At 46.5% G+C, this 20,938-nt stretch overlaps 1 protein-coding gene across 11 annotated transcripts in view; it reads right to left on the minus strand.

Moving 5' to 3' along the window:
• Positions 1 to 20,938, minus strand: part of PECAM1 (platelet and endothelial cell adhesion molecule 1) — a 74,061-nt gene that overhangs the window by 15,810 nt on the left and 37,313 nt on the right. For 5 of the 11 annotated variants that reach the window (XR_007459312.1, XM_049637653.1, XM_049637649.1 and 2 more), the window contains 10 exons: positions 18,140 to 18,388; positions 16,088 to 16,363; positions 14,011 to 14,298; positions 13,181 to 13,288; positions 12,019 to 12,046; positions 11,194 to 11,270; positions 8,509 to 8,562; positions 6,991 to 7,053; positions 4,200 to 4,274; positions 1,604 to 1,660 (listed from right to left, as the gene is read on the minus strand). Coding sequence is in view for 9 of the 11 variants with exons in the window: in XM_049637653.1 (XP_049493610.1) it covers positions 1,604 to 1,660; positions 4,200 to 4,274; positions 6,991 to 7,053; positions 8,509 to 8,562; positions 11,194 to 11,270; positions 12,019 to 12,046; positions 13,181 to 13,288; positions 14,011 to 14,298; positions 16,088 to 16,363; positions 18,140 to 18,388 (1,275 nt within the window). In the remaining 2 variants the exon portion in view is untranslated. The remainder of the gene's footprint in view (positions 1 to 1,603; positions 1,661 to 4,199; positions 4,275 to 6,990; positions 7,054 to 8,508; positions 8,563 to 11,193; positions 11,271 to 12,018; positions 12,047 to 13,180; positions 13,289 to 14,010; positions 14,299 to 16,087; positions 16,364 to 18,139; positions 18,389 to 20,938) is intronic. The other 6 variants (XR_007459313.1, XM_049637657.1, XM_049637656.1 and 3 more) reach the window with 3 other exon arrangements.

Raw genomic sequence — 20,938 nt, forward strand, 5'->3', positions numbered from 1 at the left:
CGCCCCCAGGGGATGGTTTCTGAAAGTCAGTCAGTCAGTGTCAAGTTCCACAAGGAGGCTGGGTTTCTGCTCTACCCATGAAAATATATTTAATAATATATTAAAATATATTTAATTATATATTTTATTTTTTTATTTATATTAATTATTATATATTAATTATATATTTTATTTATTTATATTAATTATATATATAATTATATATATATAATTAATATAGTATTATATTATTAATATTAATAATATAATATTATTAATATTATATTATAATATAAATATTATATATTATATTATAATATAATATAATGTTATAATAATATAATTAATATAATTATATATAATTAATATAAATTAAATATATTAATATATATATTAAATATAAAAAGATAAAAAGTAGGCTTTTCTGGTAGGACAGCGCTCCTCAAACGCTGGCAGCACCAGCGATATCTGGGAGCCTGTTAGCGTTCAGATTCTGGAGATTCTGATTCCGTGGGGCTGGGCTGGTCCGGAGACACCCACGGCTGCTGGTCTGGGGACGGCACTTGGAATGGCCAGGCTCTCCCAAAGTTTCCACTTAAATACAGGTCTGTTATACAAAGCAAGATACACTCACAGTGACTAGTTCCCCCAGAATCTTATGCCCTTTGGATTGTGACTGATTTTCAGAATTTACTTATCCTAAAGTTTATTTGAGAGACAGAGAGAGAGTGAGAGAGAGAGAGAGCGTGAGTGCAGGGGAGGGGCAGAGGAAGAGGGAAAGCAAGAATCCCAAGCAGGCTCTGTGCTGTTAGCACGGAGCCGACCCTAGGGTCCCGACCTGAGCCGAAATCAAGAGTCGGTCGCTTAACCGACTGAGCCACCCAGGCGCCCCTATTTTTTCAGAATTTAAAAGTAATCTTTGTATTCATTCATTTACCCAGGATGGAATAGAATAATTACACACACACACACACACACACACACACACACACACACACGTTATTGCTGGGAGCTTCCCCAGGCCCATGACTGTTTGGGCACTGTGCTCAGTCCTGGGGGGAGCTCCTCATGAGGAAGTAATGGAGATGGGAACTGAATTGGGGTCTAGAATCAAAGAAAGGAAGAATCAAAGGAAATGGGGGCAGATCTGTACCCCACCCCCAGGCAGAAAGGGGGTTCTCAGAAAGGCTGAAGCTACCCAAGGTCTTCAAAGCACAGCACTAAGACCTTCGGGCACCCCCGCCCCGGTCCCGTGCACCAGGGCCCGTTGGGGAGTGGGGCGGGTGAGGTGCACTGGTTGGCCTCCGAGAACAGGCAGGGCCGCACTGCTTCTCTCGGGGTCACGTGAGCACACAGTGGCACCAGGGCACATCCCATCAGCTGGGTACGAATATGCAAAGTCCTATTTGCCTGGCCTGCAGCAGGCACTTAATAAGCATTCATTGACTAAATTATAGCACATGTAACACGTGGCTACATTTGAAGAGTGGTGGGGGAGAGACAGTCAACAACTTCGGTGTAAGGGGCCTCCTTTGCTCCTTCTCCTTGCCCACTCCCAAGGCCCACGTGGATGATTCAGGAGGAAGCGTCCCCCAGGCTCGGGGAGTCAGAAGCCCTCACTCACCAGGATTAGTTTTCCGGATTTCACTATACACCGTCTCTGTGCCCTTGGTTTCCAGACCTGGAAAGTGATCAAGCACAGGTCAACAGCTGCCTCCGGGCACCAGGTCGGCCCACTGCCGAAGCAAGACAGTGTCTGAGGCTCCCTGCTTACCCACGACCCCACCTCACGAGTGCCTGTCTCCAGCAAGCCCTGGAGACCTTAATGCCACTAAGTCCAGGCCATTCCCTGGCTTTACAAGATCCTGGTCTAAGTAGCCTCACTCTCTGTCTGGAAGTATGAAGTCAACAGGCCATTATGGGTCCACCTGGACCACTCACAGGGGGAGGGGTTCCCAGCATAGGCCTGCAGCCTCCTGCTCAGTGGTCCCATACCTCCTTCCCTGCCAGTGCGTTCCTGTGTCCAACTGCTCTCCCCGCCCCTCCCAGGAGGCTGGGCTATGACTTCCCAATCACCCGAGGCCTGGGTTCGAGCCTGGGCCTCATCTGTGATGTTAAGGATCAGCTGGGACTGAGAACCACTTAAAATCTTGACAGCGGGGCTAGTTGATTTCCAACACGTGGGCCTCATTCTGATTCTGATTAGTTCTGGAGTGGCCCTGGCATTGGTGGGTTTTAAGAGCTCCCAGGGGATTCCAATAGGCAGACGGGGTTGAGATCCTCTGGTCTGGACTCTTTTGGACTGGCGCACAGATGACCAGCCAGGGTATGGATCACACTCAGGGGAGACCCAGGGTTTGGAGGACAAAGCACCCATATGGTCATCTGTTTAAGTTGAAGTAGGTGTACAGGTTGTGTATACACACACTTGTACACACACTCGTAGTGTATCTACATGCATTGTATGAATCATAGAGGGTGTATACACACAGCATGCACATACATACACACCCACGAACCCTCGGGAAACAGGATGGGACCCCACTTCTTCCCCCACCTCCTCTCACCTGCACAAAGGACAAGGAAGCCTCATTGTAGAAAGGTGGCTCACGCCATGAGGCCAACATTCTCTTTCTACAGATCCGGAAATGAAGCCCCAGACCGGGTAAGATGCTTCCTGCCACCATGCTCAGCGCCATGTGATTTTTCTTGGTGGCAGGTGGCTGGGGCATGCCCACGGACTCTAACTGCACCAAGATACTCTTGACTCCCTAGGCCCCAGGGATGCCCCCTGACCCTGAACGTACCCTTTCACCGCTGGCCCGGCCCTTTCTCTTTGCCCCATTCCTCCTCATGCTCCGAGTCTCAGGACAGGCTTTGCTTCCGCACTTGGGTACACATACCCTCACACACCTGCATACACCCCAACACATGCACCCCTTCTCAGGGCCCAGGGCAGTTGCTAGGTCCCCTGTGATCCCACGGCAGTTTGGGGACACTTGTCCACAACCACGCTGATGTTATTTGTCCCCACGACTGCCTGTCCCCTGATGGGCCCGGAGCTTCTCCAGGGGTCTGGTGCACCTCCCAGTCAATGCAGTTACCTGGAGGCACCCGTAAAGGTTTCACGAGATAGTGACGGCACCAGTCAATGAGTTTGCGGCTGCCTCTATCTCAGGTCCCCCGAGCCTCAGGAAGGCTTTGGCATAATCCGCTTGCTCCCTGAGGTTTTAGATTTTAGAACTGAAATCATGGTCATTCATTAGACACTGAATGGCGGTGGTTCCCGTGCCAGGACCTGAGCACCAGGAGGAAGCCTGAGGGGGTGTTTCAGACTCCAGCAGGTGAACTTGGGACATTTTGGGTGGCCAGGGCCTCGCACAAGTCTTCATATGGGCCCCCGCCCAGGGCACCAAACAGGAGTTGGTACTCACTAGAGTGACTGAGATACCAGGTGCTCTCAGCTTAGAGAACGGACACCTGCCATTCTCTAAGAGGCCAGCAGAGATGCTTATACCAGGCTCCCTCCGTGGCACCAGATTTGGGGGTGTAGAGGGAAGCTCCAGGGTTTCCCATATCTCCTGGGGAATCTCTCACATTCCCAAGGGATTCTGCTCAATGTCAGGCCCGGGGAAGTCACTCCTTCAGTATGATCCTGACACCTATTGTTTGCTGGACAAGGTGGAAGCTGAAGCTGAAGCTGAAGCGGGAGGGAAAAGGCAAATCACACCCACACTGGAGCTTTCAGAAGCCCCAGGCCATGGGACAGACAATGCTGTGATAAGCAATATAGGTGCTCTGGGGTCTCTGCCAGCTCCTCCTCCGACCCCGCCCCACAATGGGAGTGGGGGCCACAGGGAAGGAATCGAGGGAGGGGGCTGGGTGGCCAACGTGGGGGCCTGGACACCCTTGTAAGCTCCACCGCCCCCCGGAACACAAGAGTTGCTGGTAGACCTCTCTGGCCACCTTGGGGACACGCTAACAGCCTCTGGACTCAAGAGTCACGCTTGACTCCCTTCCTCCTTATAACTGCAGATCAGCTTGTTGGTTTCCGTCCTTGGCTGAGCAGCTACACTTGCAGCTGCCCCAGCGGCTCCTCCCGCTGCCCCCCTGCTCTGCCCTTCGGTGATGGGCGGGAGCCCCCCCACCCCCACCCCCACCCCCACCCCGGCCGCTCGCCACCACCTCCCCTGCAATGCAGCTGCCTGCTAATGACTAACCCAGGCCAGCAGGCTGTTTGTCTCTGCTGTCAGGGATGTTTCCGGATGGTGCTTTATTTTGGCTCCTGTTTTTCTCTGTTAACAGAGAAAGAGAAGTCTTCAACGTCATGGGGTTTTCCCAGCAATTAGCCTCACAGCAAACAAGCAACAAAACGGTTTAACGAGTTCCTTCCCACCCGGCTTCCATCCCCCGAGTGACTCCTTGGGCAACTGCCCAGTCAGAGTCAGAGCTGGACTGGGTTCCCAGCCCCTCCTCCACCCCAGCTGTAGAAGAGGGAGCTTTGAGGACAGGGAACTGGATTGGCCAAGACCAGATCAAGTTTACTCATCACTGGCCTTGAACCCACAGAGCCCTTTCCTCACCCACCCACTTCAGGACTGCCCTACCCTTGCTGTCCCTTAGCACCAACGAGGCTGGGTTCTGAAAGCTCAACTTGAATCTTCTAGAAACTCTCCATTTCCACCCACAAGGCACTCATTTTAGCTCTCCCGAGGCCCCCACAGCAACCTGGGGAAAGGTAACCACTTGGCTGGCTACCTGCACACAGCTTGTCAAGAAAAGCTTCCCTCCTCACCCCGTCCTGGGACTTCTTTTCCCTCGAAAGCCCCCCCCGCCCCCGACCTTCAAGCAAGAAAAAGAAAACCAGATACTCTAACATGGAAACATTTCCAAAAGAATGGAAAATGGATGCTTCTCCAAGGAGAAACCCTGCTTCCTTTCTCCATCAGCTACTTTAAATCCAAGGCCTCCCAGGCACTGGGCAGAGCGCTCATGAAGCCACCTTGCCCTGAGCTGACTAGCAGCCCCGGAGGGGCAGGGCCTGGCCCTCTGTGAGGAGCTTCAGGACTGTCTCCTTGAGCTCCCAGTGGAGTTTGGAGGGTCAGTGGGGACAGCAGAGTTTTTCTACACATCATCAAAACCCTGGGGCAGCCCTGCCCTCCTGTTATGGTTCCTCTTTCCTTCTGAGTTTGAAGTCCCCTTAAAGGGAAGTAAGCTGTTACTCACAGGACTGAGCCCAAGTGACAGACGGGCATGTGCATCAGGCGTTGGCAGGACCAGAGAAGGCTGGAGGGGAGCCCCCTTCCAGCCCCTGTAGCCAGAGCCAACCCATACTCAGTTCTGGGCACCAGAGCCCTGTGCTGTCTCCTCTTGGGCATCTCATACTTAACCCAGCTGAACCTGCTGTTCCTCCCTGTCTCAGACCTCATGACCATCCACACAGTTGTCCACTCACACAACATGTAGTGATTCCGTCTCCCTGGTCCTTGCCATAAAATTCATCCAGTGTTGTGATGTCTCTAAAATAGATCTGGAACCCATCCACTGCCAGCACTTTGGCTCCGCCCCCATCCCTTGTTGCCCGGTGTTAACACACGGGCCTCTCTGTCTCCATCCCTGTCTGCTTTCAGTCTGTCCTCTGCACCAGCCACATGGAACCTGTCAATTTCCTGCTTAGAGGCGTCTAAAGGCCTTCTGCTCCACCGAGACTAGAATTGCAAAGGGAACCTCAGAGGCCCCGCGGGCTGCACGCGTACCTTTGCTACTTGGCACAGGGGTTGGTCCAACACCGCCCTTAACTTGCCAACAGGCAAACCACTTCACCATGAAATAAGGAAGAAGAGAATTTCAGGCCTGCCATGGCCCCCACCATTCCCAGGTCCAGTCCAGTCTTGGAAGTGGGACGCCCTGTGTAGCGTTTGTGCAGATCGGGGAGTACCAACTCTAGGGGGCCATTCTGAATGCAGACTGTAGGGTCAGTGCCCCACTGCGCGGCACACAGCCTAGGGGCCTTCGGGGACTGCCTTACCGAAAGATTCTGTGCTCATAGCTGCTGACATGGTACCCAGAACCTAAGCAAGGGAAGAAAGAAAGAACCCCAAACTCTTCCCAAATCATGGAGCTAGAGGTAACAAAGGGATGCCCTTGCCGTGTGGCTCTGGCTAATGCCTGGTCTGGCCCTCAGCTTGCCAGGCAGAATAGACACAGCAGTGGCCTCAGCCTCAGCAGGAAGGGGGGGGGGGTGCATGACAATAGCCCTAATGAGCTTCCCAGGAGGGGAGGAAGGCTTTGGAGAGCTCCTTTGAGCGCAGGGGCCTGTGGGAAAGCCAGGGTGGAGAGCTAGGAAGGTATGCATGGTTTTTTGTGGGACCAAAAGCAACTGAAATTGCTGTTCTAGCATTTGCTATGGACCAGCCCACTCTGAGTCAGTCTCAACCAGCACAGAACCAGAACTAGTGGCCTCCAGGCCAGCCCGCCCCTGAGAGAACCACACGCATGAAAACAAAACCTAAAGTGTGAAGCTAGTGCCACTGTTTACACAGCAGGGTACTCTGTACTTTCAAGAGCCTTTACCCAAGCATGCCTTTAAAGAGGCAAGCCCTCGAAACGTGCATTTCATTTACACAAGCTCAGTGTGCAAGCAACTTTTTCAGGACGATGCTAGGTTTGGGCAAGGAACATACCTCTGGAGGAAAGTCCAAACGCCCAGGGGTAAGGCTGCCCTCAAAGTCTCTCACCAAACACATTTCTTAGCGCTTAGTAGTTGCTCAATAAAACTTACTCATGGTTAGTAGTAGGTAAACAATAATTAATGAAATGTTACACCTCAGAAGCCTAGGCGGGGGGGTCACTGCTCTTGTCATAGGCACGTCTAACAGGCCTGTCTGCTGACCACCCCCCTTCTGACCGACTGAGGGGACCCTTGTCCCCGGGTCATAGCACACCTCACTCTGTTGTCTACACCCAAGCAGAGAGCAAAACATGGGGAATCGCTCCAGGGATGGTGTTTACCTTGGTAAGGCTCAGATGGGGTCACTTGCACCTCTGTGTATTCCACGTCCATGGTCAGAGGCTCTGCTCAAAAGAACCACAGCACCGGTGAGACAAAATCTCCTTGGGGAGCCTCAGCCTGCCTTAGAGATTTCCACTCAAATGATTATAACATTCCATATTTCGAGGAGGAAGCCAGACACAGGCCTAATGCCATTCTAAGTAGGTGAGAAATCTTGGGCTAGAGAAGACAGTCACAAGTCCTGCTTTCTCCAGGATATGGAAAGGCCCTCCGGCCCAGGTCCCCATTGTTTCTACAGGGGAAGGATTTGTAAAAGCTCAGTAGACACAGAAAACAGCCAGTATCATCCATGGCAGCTAACTCTAGGAGCCTCCTCCACAGCCACAGGCATAGAAAGCTATCTCCAAGATGGAAAGGATCTCAGGAAATGGGGAACAGGGTCCCCCGCCTAAAAATGCTCTGACAGTATGAGCCACACGCATAGGAAAACAAGTTAATGAGAGCAGTTGGGCCGCTAGAGTGAAATCCAGTAAATTAGTTTGTCTCAACTCAAAATTACATTATTGTTTTATTTTTGAAGCCTCAGAGTTGGGGTTTCTCGCCAGCACTGAAAACATCGATATGTGGTCAAGGACACAGGTGTTTACTTTTTGAGATTTTTTTTTTTTTTTTTTAAGTAGGCTTCACATCCCGCTCAGAGTCTGAAATCATGACCCAGAGATCAAGACCTGAACTGAGATCAAGAGGCAGACTAACAAAGCCACCCAGGCGACCCTACTTCTTTAGATTTAGTTCCTGTGATAGAGCCCCGGGGTGGGGGGGAAGAATTTTGAGAAACGATTTACGATTTAGCCCAATCCTTCTGAGGTTTAACCGTAGCAGGGAATCTACTGTTAATTGTCTTTAAAAATTAGCAGCAATGCTAGTTTATTTTTTTTATAGTGTATGTTTTATTTTTATTAATATTGAGACACAAAATAATATTTTTAAGTTATGTATAAAATACATGGGACGCTTGGGTGGCTCAGTCGGTTGAGCGTCCAGCGTCAGCTCAGGTCATGATCTCCTGATCCGTGAGTTCAAGCCCCGCGTCCTGTGTCTCCCTCTCTCTCTGTCCCTCCTCCACTCACACACTCTCTCTCTCTCTCTCTCTCAAAAATAAATAAACATGAAAAATAACTAACTAAATAAAAATAAAAAACATCCCTGCTTCTACCAGCCAAAAGAAAGGAGGTCCTCTACAATACTCAGTAACCCATTCTGAATCAGCCAGTTCCCTGTTAGGTATAACCCAGTTCTTTCCCACTAGAATTTTGGTTACTTTCCATTAAGGACACAAGATAGCATCTTTGGAGAAAGCAACCAGCCATCTCCATTTATACACAGTGGCCAGGGACAGGGTCACTGAGAGAGGTGGGGAAACATCCCCAGGCCTTAACAGTTTTAGCTCTTTCCCTAGGGGTCTTTTTTAACGTAAAGTTTCTAATGAAAAAAACTTTTTTAAATTAGATAATTACCTTTATTTTCATTTGCTGGTTTCATTGCATGGTTTCCAACATCTTCACTGTAACCTAGTTGAAAAATAACAATTAGGATGAATGGCAATGGCAATTCTAGCTTCTCATATAATGTTTAAAAAACTTAGTGCCACAGGGCACCTGGGTAACTCAGTCAGTTAAGTGCTCAGGTTAAGCTCAGGTCATGATCTCGCAGTTTGTGAGTTTGAGCCCCACATGGGGATGGGTGGGGAGCTGGGAGCCTGGAGGCTGCTTTGGTTTCTGTGTCTAACCTCTCTCTCTGCCCCTCCCCAGCTCACACTCTTTCTCTCTCTCTCTCTCAAAAATAAACAAACATTAAAAAACAACAACAACAACAACAACAACTTAGTGCCACTAAGAAACAAAGTCAGGCCTAACTTCTTCAGTATAGCGGGCAACCAGCAGCGTATCTGATTCTGGATTCCCTTCTGGTCCCCCTTCAGCCCCATCCCACCCACTGTGCGGTCTCTTTCTAACACCAGGAACACGCTTACCATCCCATGGGAGGAAAACTTCTGCCTATGGGTTGTTCAAAATTCAGAATTGTTCACGTTGAGCAACCTCATTAGAAATGAAGCTAAATTCCTTTTTTGTTTGTTTGTTTATTACTTCTGAGAGAGAGACAGGGTGTGAGTGGGGGAGGGGCAAAGAGAGAAGGAGACAGAGAATCAGAAGCAGGTTCCAGGCTCTGAGCTGTCAGCCCAGAGCCAGGTGCAGGGCTCTAACTCACAGATCAGCAGATTGTGACCCGAGCCGAAGTCCAACGCTTAACCGACTGAGCCACCCGGGGGCCCCGAGGTTAAGCTTAATTCTAAAGGAAGGGGTCCATAACCAGAAAGTAGCAAACTCGCCTGCTCCAACCGGAGGACTGAATGCATGAGAACACGGTTTAAAAAATTACGGTACCTTCAGGCTGCCACCTCAGGGTAAAAAAATTTTTTAACATTTTTAAAAATCAAGTTATTCTTTATTAAAAATAATTCTCAGGGTACCTGGGTGGCTCAGTCGGTTAGGTGTCTGACTCTTAATTTCAGCTCAAGTCATGATCTCACAGTTTGTGAGTTCAAGCCCTGCACAGGGCTCCACGCGGACAGTGCAGAACCTGCTTGGGATTCTCTCTCTCCCTCCCTCTCCCCTGCTTACATGCTCTCTCAAGAATAAAAACATAATAATAATTCTTACGGGTGTTATAAATGATACTTCTGAAGAACATATGATTTTCCATTATGTATTAAAACTAATTACTTATCGTGATTATTAAAATATTTTATAAAGTGAAATCATCCATGGAGAGACAATATAAGAATTAGAGTATTTCTTGCATTTTGGAAATTTGGGGGAAAATCCTATTTTAATATACTTCTTAGCATTTAATTTAAAGTGTCTATGTATTTAGGTGTAAATAGTATAAATCACCAAAAGAACCCCCCCCCTTAAACCACAAAAAGGTATTTTCTCTATAACACTGGATTACTTTTTACTAAATATTCACCAAATGTTTCTGTATGTAGTTTCTTAAATGATATATTTGCCCATTTCTCTCTTTATTGGCCCATTACTTTTGCTATTGCAAATGTTTTATTCACTGTCTAGTAAGGATTGTCTCACATTTTGTGCTTTCTTTAGTTCCTGTTCTATTTGATGGCCTTCAGGAATACAGTTTCCCAGCTTCTTCCATTTATTTGTTTGTTTGTTTGATTATTAATTAGTAGGTTCCACGTCCCATGTGGGGCTTGAACTCATGACCCTGAGGTTAAGAGTTGCATGCTCTACGATTGAGCCAACCAGGCCGTTTTATTGACTTTTTAAAGGTTTGGTTTGGTACTATAAGAATTGCTCAATTCTTAAAACATGTTTCTCAAGTATGCCCTGTAAAAGGCATATCCTACCTAAAATTCTCATTCTTGTGAAACACTTAACACAATTAGAAAAGAACATGAGAATTCTATTCTCAGAACTGCTGATAAAGAAAACTGCCCCCAACGTGGTCTGGGACAGGATGTCTTGCGTGATGTAATTATACCACCCCTCTGGGAAGTGGCTGGCACCCTTCTTCAAAGGCTTGAGCAATTTTCTCCTAGACTTAATGGGATTAAGAACTCCAGGGATTGGCTCCCCACCCTACTGAGCTTACTTTCAAGCTTTCACTCAGCCTCTAAGTATGCATTCCTTTATTGTAACATTTTTTTTTTAATGCCTCCACTATCAGAGAAATACTTTAATTAATTGTGGCAAAGTTTGAAAGGAAACTGTCTTGTGCTTGTAATAAACAATTCCATCCGAGAAGATGTTTTACCAGTGCCCTAATTTGGTAACTGGTCTCTTCTCTAACAAAAGGATAATGATTATACTTGGGCACTGTTCAAAGTTTTGGAAGATAACCCAGGATAGGTACCCATGGCATTACAATTATTCTCCACATTCCCTGGGATGTTTAGAAGGTGGTAAAATTAGGATAAAATGTTCTGCCTGTCTTCTGAAGTTTTTGGTTTATTTATCAACTCACCCTTCCATGACTGATTGGATTAAGTGCCCCTGCTTGAGGACAGGGCTTCCCTTCCAACTTGAACCCCATTACCTACATATTCTGCTTCTAAGACCAGTAGGGGAGTGTGTAGCCAGCTGGGGAAAACGCTTAGCAACTAGGGGAAACCAAGACCGTACCGTAATGTCTGTTGGCTTCGGTATCGGGATCTGACAACATCTTCTCATTGCTGGAGTTCAGAAGTGGCGCTGCTGGCCTTAAAATGAAATTTAAAAAGTAAAGAATAGATGACTTTTTTTTGGCTCTAACTTCAAACTAATAAAATAACCAAGGAAAGATCATGAGAAAACCAGGAAGAGTTTTCTTTTTCTTTTCTTCTTTAAAGAGTTTTCTGCAGTTACAAAAACTTTACCCTCTCCTGTGGAAAGCTAACATTGTTTTCAGCTCTAAGATTATTTGACAAAAACTTTTTGCCGTTAAAATAAATGTCAGGGCCAAGGGAACCTGAACTGCAGGCAGCCTTTATCAGGCGAATCCCACCCCTCTGAGTTCTTCAGCCTGTGCTACTGTTTTTCTCCAGAACCATCAGAGCTATCATTTCCATACTTTTGGATTTGAGGTTTCAAAACAGTAAAATGATTACAACCATTTTTTTTTTAGGCCAACTCTATTTTACCAAGAAAGTAAATTCTAAAAATTCCCTCTACCGTCAGTATAATTTCATAAGGAAAAGGGGATTTGACAGGTAAGAGTGTCGGAAGGACGTGGCCTCAGAATAAGGCCATTCTTTCCCAGGGAAGGGCGATTGGCAATCTTCCACGGAGACAAACACACACGCATGCACACACGTACACACACACGCACGCACGCACACCTCCACTACTCACACCTAAGACCTTATTTTTCTGAGTTTCCCAAGAAAAAATTCCTGATGACCAGAATTTCCCTACAGTTTCCACATGTCTACAGAGCCACCCACGTCTCTTCCAAATACGCATACTGACCTGGCCATCTCCACTGGCGTCTGCTTGGCTTTAAAAGAGAAAGAGAAAATCCAAAGTCAGTATAAAATATCCATGTCCATACCAGATAGGAACACTCATCTTGGCCATATTTGACTTTCTTGAAGGCTGAATACCCATAAAAAGAGAAAAGAAAGCCAAATCTCTTCCTGCCTTTAAAAGGGAAGAAAATAAACACATAAACAAAGTAGGTCTTTTCTTGCTCTTATACTGAGAGATTTCACATCATTTCCTTCAGGAATCTGACATTTTGACTGTTTTAGCCAGGAGCGATTTTCCTTAGTGGAATGTGATCGAGATGAAGATAATGATAAAGGAACCAGATAAGCCAGATATACAGGCAATTATCGCTTTGATTCAAGAAGATTTCAGAAAGTAAAAGTGACGTCAATCCTTCTGCTTTTAATTCCAAGCCGGCCTGAGACCAAGGCCAGGGTCAACCTTAGGAAGGGGTTGGTTCTGGAGCCCGTCTTCCCAGAAGGGTGGCAACTTTCTTGCTCCAGAAAAAGCCCAGGGCCCCACCTCATCCATCTGCCCCACCCATCCCAGGTAGTAGCCTTACTCCGCAAACATTTTTGCGGAATTTACTGGGACTGTGCCCTTTTCCTTGAGTTCAGGCTAGCTGACTCTGATTTCTGAGGGTCAGTGGGTGATCCTGGCTTCCCTTCCGTGCATGGTTAACCTCAAGCACAGGGTAGAAATCACGGCACAAGTGGCAGATTAATTGGGAGGCATTCAGTGTGTGTGTGTTGGGGGGGAGGGGGGGGCGTGTCTCCATGTCTCCATAGCACTCACAACCCACTCTACCAACTGCAGGACTAGGTGTGGCCAAATCCACAGAAACAGCTTCTTCTGATCACATGTAGATGCAATCTTCCAGATTCATCTTTTCTGGGTTGTCCAACTAGAAGAACCATTGCGTTCACGTGTGCCTAGCTAAATCCAAGGGGCAATAAAAGCTTTGTAGCTCAAATCTTTGGTTATCAAGGGGCCCCCCCCCCCCCCCCAAGGAGAAAAACAATTGTCTCCTCAGTTCCCGCTGGGGCAGAGCACCAGCTGTCCATGAAGCTGAAGCATTTCACATCCATGGCCAGTTTCCTGGCCAGGGCGACCTGCCAGAATGCAGTGAAAGAATTGTACTTACCCTTGGCTTTCTTCAGAAAACAGCATCTGGCTCCAAGTATCAAGGTGGCAATTATCACTCCGATGACAACCACGGCAATAAGTCCTTTCTTCCATGGGGCAAGAAAGACTGGAAATGAAGAAAGAAACACACACGCACACACACACACACACACGTGCACGCACACACACACGCACACACACGCACACACAGGTTTTTGCTCTGTCAGCAAGAAATAATATCAAATTTAAGCAACAAATAAGACTGAATTTTATAGTCCTTGTATCCAGCATCTTACATGAGCATCTACCTCCAAAGGACTCTTGTGTTCATAGCTGGTGCAGAAATGTTGTTTTTTGTTTTTTGGGTTGTTTTTTTTTTTTTTTTTTTTTGGTTTGTTTTTTGCTACAGCTATGGTCTTAAAGGACCATTGGACTGAAGTAGATTACTTTTTGGGGGTCTATTCATCCCTTCTCCTTCACTAGGAAGCCACCTCTACCCACATTGGTGGGTTCCTGAAACTATGTCCCTTCTGCATGACCCAATCCTCTTGGCCACAGGTGGTCCATGGGTGGACATTTGACCCAAGACAGGCCAGTTGATATCTCTCTACCAAGAATTTGGAGTTACGATTATATGAGAAATTTCTAATTTTTATAATAACCAATTCCTCTTCTATATTTAATTTGGGTGCATGTCTGTCACTTGCAATAAAAGAACCTTGAGAACATTGGTCTCTCAACCCTCAGTGAAATGAGCTAAACAGCCACCCATTTCCTCTTACAAGGGGTGAGACTTTGGCTTTGCTCTTGGAAACCACACTATATCTCACTGTTGAGACCCTGACTCACCTCTGACTGTCAGTATGTTGCTTTGGGGATTGCTTTTAACAAGGTTGGCTCTGTTGAAGGCTGTGCAGTAATATTGTCCCTCATGTTCCTTGCTAGCCTTCTCCTTGTGCCACATGGCGTAGGTATCATTTGAGATGATCTGGTAGAAGGGACTGCCCTCCTTCTCTCTGTAAAACCTGTAGGTGATGGGACCAGAGGCATCATTCACGGAGCACCGAAGCACAACCTCCTTCCCAGACTCCACCTCTTCATTCAGCAGGATAGTGAGCTTGACCTCATCCACGGGGGCTGAAAGGCAGAGAAAGGGACAGCACTGAGAACAGGGGGGTCACAAGAGAATGAACATGACACAGCACTGCCCATGGCTGTCCTGCTGCTGCACTGTGACCAAGACTGGGATCCTTTTACTCAGTTCATTCCCACCACCCTCCCTGCCCCATCAATCCCACATTCTTCAGAGCCTCTCCTCCCCCTTAGCCCATAAGGGCAGCAACTGATGCCTCCTGTCCCCACGTGTTTTTTAAACACAAGATGCTATGGACACGTCCCCTCACTCCACACTTAGCCTGAAGATATGATTAACCTCTGTGTCCTGTTGATTTTTATTCTGTGTGAGTGTGTATGAGAGAGAGAGAGAGAGAGAGAGAGATTTCACTCCCTGTGCATACAAAGATGCATGGCATTTCCAGATCTTATGAACAAATAATCTTGATCCACCACCTTTAGTTATTCTTGGTTTTCTCCTTTTCCTTTTATAGATGTTCTAAACCAATCATTCTCACTTCCTCGTTTTCCCACATTCTCGCTACTCCTGACATCTGACTTTCAGTCCTCTGCTTCGGAAACTGCCCTCTATCTCTGGTTTTGAAGAAACCCCAAAGGTCACCAATCCCCTGACTATCCCATCCCTGAGTCTCCAGCAGATTAAATCCAGCCTTTCATAGGCTCCCATCTAACCTTCCCACCTGTGGCCTCAACTGCTACCCAGCTTCTTCTGGGGCTTCGATGATGTCTCACTGCCCAGATTCTCTTACCTTCCCACCTGTCACTCCCTCTTTTTTCACTAGTTTTTCTTCCTTTTGCTCCTTAAATATGGACTTTCTGCAAAATTCAGTCCTCAGCTTTCCATCTCCATTCTCCTTTCTGGTGATTTCGCGCACATTATAGCTTCTGTTTGTGCATTTAACACGTAAGCATGTGGCATTTAATGCCTAAATATATAGCTCTAGTCCAATTACTCCCCTGAATTCCAGGTCTGGATTTTGACCTGGGCATTTCCACCTGGAAGTCCTGCCGGCCTCTCATTCCCAGCAGATCCAAGCAGAACTCGATGTCCTCCCCTATATCTTTTCCATGTTTAATTACTGAAATTTTGATCCTCAATTGTCTTCCCAAGCAGACCTTCCTATCGGTGTGAGAATTGACTGGTCAGCACACTGGCATCTGACCATGAATCACCTCCCTGAAGAGTACAGTACGTCACTAGACCACGGAGCTGCTGCTCTCACAAAAAGGGAGGACCAGGCCCCTGATGGGAGGGTGGGGTTCCACCACAAGGGCAGATCCCAGAGGGTGCAGCCTGATTCGACAGCATCTCTCCTGATAAAGTACAAAGGGGTGGTGGCAAGCCAGCTTCAGGAGCCACGCTGCCTGGCCTTAATTCCCAGCCCCATTGCCCACCAGCTGTTTGTCCTAAGCCTTAGTTGTCTCATCATAAAACAAGGATAATATGATCATGGGCCTTTCATGGCTACTGTAAGTATTAATGAGGATAATTTACTACAACACTTCACACAGGGTTGGGCACATAGTCGGGGTCAGTAAATGTTAGCCACTAATGCTGACCCAGTTTAAACCAACAGTTTCACTTGGCATTCTGCATTAGCTTTTTCTTTTCTTCTTCTTCTTCTTCTTCTTCTTCTTCTTCTTCTTCTTCTTCTTCTTCTAATGTTTATTTATTTTTAAAAGAGCATGAGGGGGGAGGAGCAGAAAAAGAGAGACAGAGGATCTGAAGTGGGCTCTGCGTTGACAGCACACAGACCAATGTGGGGCTTGAACTCAAGATCATGCAACTTACCTATCACCTTGACCCGCAGAACTTCACTGATCATTTCAGTATGGGAATGACAATTATCTGCGATACATTGGTATTCTACATCTTTTGTTGGCTTGTCTTTGAATACTGCAGGCTCATTGGAGTCCATGTTACAACTCTCCAAAATGCTATTTGCTTTCACAAGGTGATAGCTAATAGGTGCGGTTCCATTTACAGACTGGCAACTGACTGCTATGGTCTGTCCTTTTATCACCTCAGGGCCGGAGTCATAAAAAATCCTGGGCTTGGAGAGCATTTCTAGAACGAAAGAGAGAGAGAGACAACCTGAATGACGACTGAAAGCAGAAACAAAACATCCAGCCTAAGAGGGTCCTTCTCCAAACTCTAACATTACTATAATTTATTTTATTTTATTTAAGTTTATTTATTTATTTGAGAGAGACAGCATGAGCAGGGGAGGGGCAGAGAGAGAGGGAGACAGAGGATCTGGAGTGGGTTCTGTGCTGACAGCAGACAACCAATGTGAAGCTCGAACTCATGAACCTTGAGATCATGACTTGAGCCAAAGTCAGATGCTCAACCAACTGAGCCACCTAGGCGCCCCCCTAGGCGCATTTACTATAATTTTAAATGCCTACCTGCCTTATCTACCTTTATAGGACTCCTTTAAGATTGGCAAGTAATGTGTGTGTGTGTGTGTGTGTGTGTGTGTGTGTGTGTGAGATGAGGACGGAGGGGGGAAATGAATGCTATCAATAAAAAAGGATGACACAAGTTCAAGAAAAACATGACATCCCCCTAAATACGTTTTTATAGGGGCACCTGGGTGGCTCAGTCGGTTAAGCAGCCAACTTCAGCTCAGGTCATGATCTCACGGTCTGTGAGTTCGAGCCCCGTGCCGGGCTCTGTGCTGACAGCTCAGAGCCTGGAGCCTGTTTCAGATTCTGTGTCTCCCTCTCTCTCTGACCCTCCCCCATTCATGCTCTGTCTCTCTCTGTCTCAAAAATAAAATATAAATAAATAAATAAATACGTTTTTATATTTCCATGCATCTCACATGCACACACATCCATATGTTGTGGCAGTTATATTGAGAAAAGATATAAGGAAATGCATTAAAAATATAACAAGTACCAAACAGATTTTATTTGAAAACAAATCCTCAGTGCCTCAGCCTCTCCTGATCATAAACTGCACGCCCCAAGAAGCAAGAATTCTACTAGGTCCTTATTTAGAAGTTCACTTATTTATAAAGCTTATAAAACGAAATGACCTCCTTCCAAGAACAACAGAGAAAATGAAAATGTAATGGCCCACATTTGTCTCTTGCATTATTTCCTTTGGATTTCCATGATGAGAGAGTTGACAATAGACTACAATCCTTGTTGAGTTGAGACTAAAATCTTGGCTGGCTAAAACCACAGCCACAGGGTAAACTGAAGGACAGTGACTGAATAACAACAGAGCCTGTGACAGCTTGACCAGAGCTCTCCATTCACTTAGACCCCTCTACTCAGAGGGTGGTCTAGGACCCAGCATCCCCAAGGCTCTATCTAGTTAGAGATGTGGAATCTGGCTCCAACCGGAACTGTGTTCTAACTGGGTTTTGCATGCACAGTCACTCTGAGAAGCACGGCCGTAGGTGGTTCTGGTACCTATGTTCGGCCCACCAGGAGTCCCAGCCCTGCTGGTCAGCCAGGATATGGATCAGGATATGGAATTGAGATCCTAAAATTTAGTGTTGAGTAAGCAGTGTTTCCTCCCTGACCTTTTAGAGGGTGCCTGTTCCAGCAGCCAGAATCTTGCCAACTCGGCCCCATCAACAGCATGCAGCCACAATAAAGCCATGAACTTGATTTTTGCCAACATTTTCTTTGTACCGCCTCTTTCCTGTCCTCCAAGAAGGAATACACACTTGTTTGGTCTCTTGATATCACTGCTTCCTCTTACCTCCAAGTTGTTACCCTGTCTCAGTCTGATCTGCCTTCAGACTGAAGAGGGTGGCAGCTGGTGATAAATTGCCTTTCTCTCATTCCACCCCAAGACTCTCTGAGCCAGCGAGGATGTACTCACCACACACAGTTATCTGGACTGCATTGCTTTTCTTGACCACCTTGCCAATGCCTGCATTGCAGGTGTATGTCCCTCTGTCCCTCTCTGAGGCTATCTTGGTGAAATTTTGAGACAGTGACACAATCGTGTTTTCCTTCTGGATGGTAAAGTTGGCTGGAGGTGCTCCTGGAATGGAGCACCACAGGTTCAGGCTTTCACCGTGATCCAGGCGGGTGGTGGAAGATTCCAGCTTCGGCTTAGAAAACAGCTCTGGAAGACCAGTGAGTGGAAGGAGGTGAGACGTTTCCGGGCACCACTCCCGCAGCCCTCTTAACAGAGAGACCCTTGACCCAGCTGCTTTTGTCAGAGCGAATCCCCAAACTTGCTGCAGAAATTTCTCTTTAGCTTCTCATGAAACCCAATAATCACACAATTCAAGAGTTAGGGTTCATTCTTTGCCTGGGATTGCAATGGCAGGTTTTCTACCCTTGTTAATCCAATTTATTTCATAAAAATGAATTAGAAAAGTTTTTCACTGTGTAATGCAGCAGTGATGATTCATGCATTCACCCAGGTATTCATTCACTCATATGCTTTATTTCATAAGTATTTAGTACACACTTTCTCTGTACTGGGTACCTTGCTTAGCATCAGAGATAGCTGTGAAAAAAAAAAAGTCCCTGACTTCCAGGTGCTTACGTTTAGTGGGTGATTCAGACATGGTTATCTGCAGGAGAGCCCATGGAGGGGATAGCTGAACCTAGGCTCGGGGAATCAGGAAAGGACTCTTACAGGAACTATCCAGGCAAACAGGGAGTGTTCTAAGCAGAGAGAAGAGCCAATGCAAGTCCTGGCAGGAAGTTGGAGCACCTGAAAGTCCTGGAACTTAGTGGGAGTAGAAGCGGCCAGAGGAAGACCTATAGATCTTGAAGGACCTTGAGAACCATCTAAACAAGTGTGAATTGTATCCTGGGGCAATGGGAACCATGGAGAGTTTGGCTTGGGGGAATGACATCAGATGTGTGTTAATAGGGAGATATCTGGAGGGAGAATGGATGGGGCTGAGAGCCTGGACTGGGAGCAAGAAGGATGAAGTGCAGGCTTGATGCAGAGAGCATGAGGTTGGGGAGAAGTGGCAGCTGGTCACCATCCCTCCAGCACTTCCCACAGAGAAGATAACACCCGAGGTTGCGTACTTTGTAAGCTGTAACATTCTATGCCACTTTAAGGAGTCACTAGCACCACAGTTGAGGTTGGATGTCAATAGCAATAAAGACAGAAGTTGACTTTTAAGAAGTCTTGTCATCTTATTTGAATATTCCCTGAAATACATCAAGATTTCATAGTCATGGACTATGTTTTTAATTTCAGCTACTGGAAAATTACTAATTAACTACTTAACCACTGTGCAGTGGTCCTTCATGTAAGCAAATGCACACTGGCTTCAAGATTATTCCCTGTGATGCAGAAGGATGAAGTCAGTAATTTTTGAAACTATCTTCATATTGAGAGAGGAACTGAGACCCAAAGTCCCTCTTTGGAAAGCTTCTTGGGCTAGAGGCTTGAGAGTGCAGCCAGGAGTCAGGGAATCAAATTCTACATTTGGTTCTAAATTTACCTGCCATACAGGTTTTTGGGAGGTACAAATCAACACTGTCATTGTCATTGATGTTAAGTAGCTATCTATAGGAGTTATTTCCATCAAAATCAATCCCCAATGCCTTCCTAGTTTCCTCAGAAGGGGATAAAATAAAACTTCAAGTAAGGTGGTAGTCCAATAATTAATCTATGTTTTATTAAGACACATTCCATCCTTCCTTCCACATAAGCATTGACTTATCTGTTTTCCTAGCACCATCAAAAGCTCTAGTTTAGGAATGGGAAAAAGAAACCAAAGAAACTGACATACTAAAAGCCTTTACAATCCCAGTGGGCAGATACCAAAAAATGTGAAAAAAATCACTTAGCAAAAAAATTCCAAAGAAATGACTCACTATTTAAAAATATGTAAACGAAAATGTGAAAAATAGAAACCATCTTTCAGAAGTAGGTGCAAGATGGTCTGTAGGAATGAAATGTAAGGAAATAATAGTCCATTTGTAAATGGTCCATTTGCAGGTAATGTAACAGACCAGCAGGACCATCACGTAGACTAATAAGAATTAGTCTTTTATTCACTTGTTGAATGAACACTTACTGAGCTCCTCCAACGTGCCAGTCTCTGTGCTAAGTGTCAATGATGTAAGGTGAATTGAGGCACAGATCTGGTCCTTCAAGAGCTTACCCAAAGTGGTGATGGCAGACTCTAGACCTTTGTAGTGACTGCTGACATAAAGATGGAAACCGAGTGTGATAGGAACTAAGGTGTGACCATGGAACTGTCCTGGGGAACCCCCGAGGGAGATCTGGGGTTTGGTCTTTAAGGACAACAGGAGTTTTTCAGTGGCTGAGGGGAAAGAGTGGCCCAGGGAGAGTGGGAGGGACATTGGGAAGGGGATGGGGTCAAAGTGAAGGATCATGACCATTCAGGGTTGAAGCTCATGAACAGTGATGTCAAATAGGGGTCATATTAGGAGGGCTTCTCCTATAGCTGGTTGAAGAATGAACTGGAACAGAGATACTCCAGGAAACCCCTGCAATAGGTAATCCTGGTGTGAGGGCCAGTGTTAGGGTGTGATTACCGAGACAAGAAGACAGAACAGAGCTGAAAGACCTACAACACCTGGTGACAGAACAGGTCTGAAAAGGTAGACAGTGGGGGATGAAGGTGTCTTTTCTATCCAAAGACAAATGACTAATTCAATGACTTCTATTTTCATA

This window comes from Panthera uncia, chromosome E1, assembly GCF_023721935.1.
Source record: "Panthera uncia isolate 11264 chromosome E1, Puncia_PCG_1.0, whole genome shotgun sequence".
Taxonomy (NCBI): domain Eukaryota; kingdom Metazoa; phylum Chordata; class Mammalia; order Carnivora; family Felidae; genus Panthera; species Panthera uncia.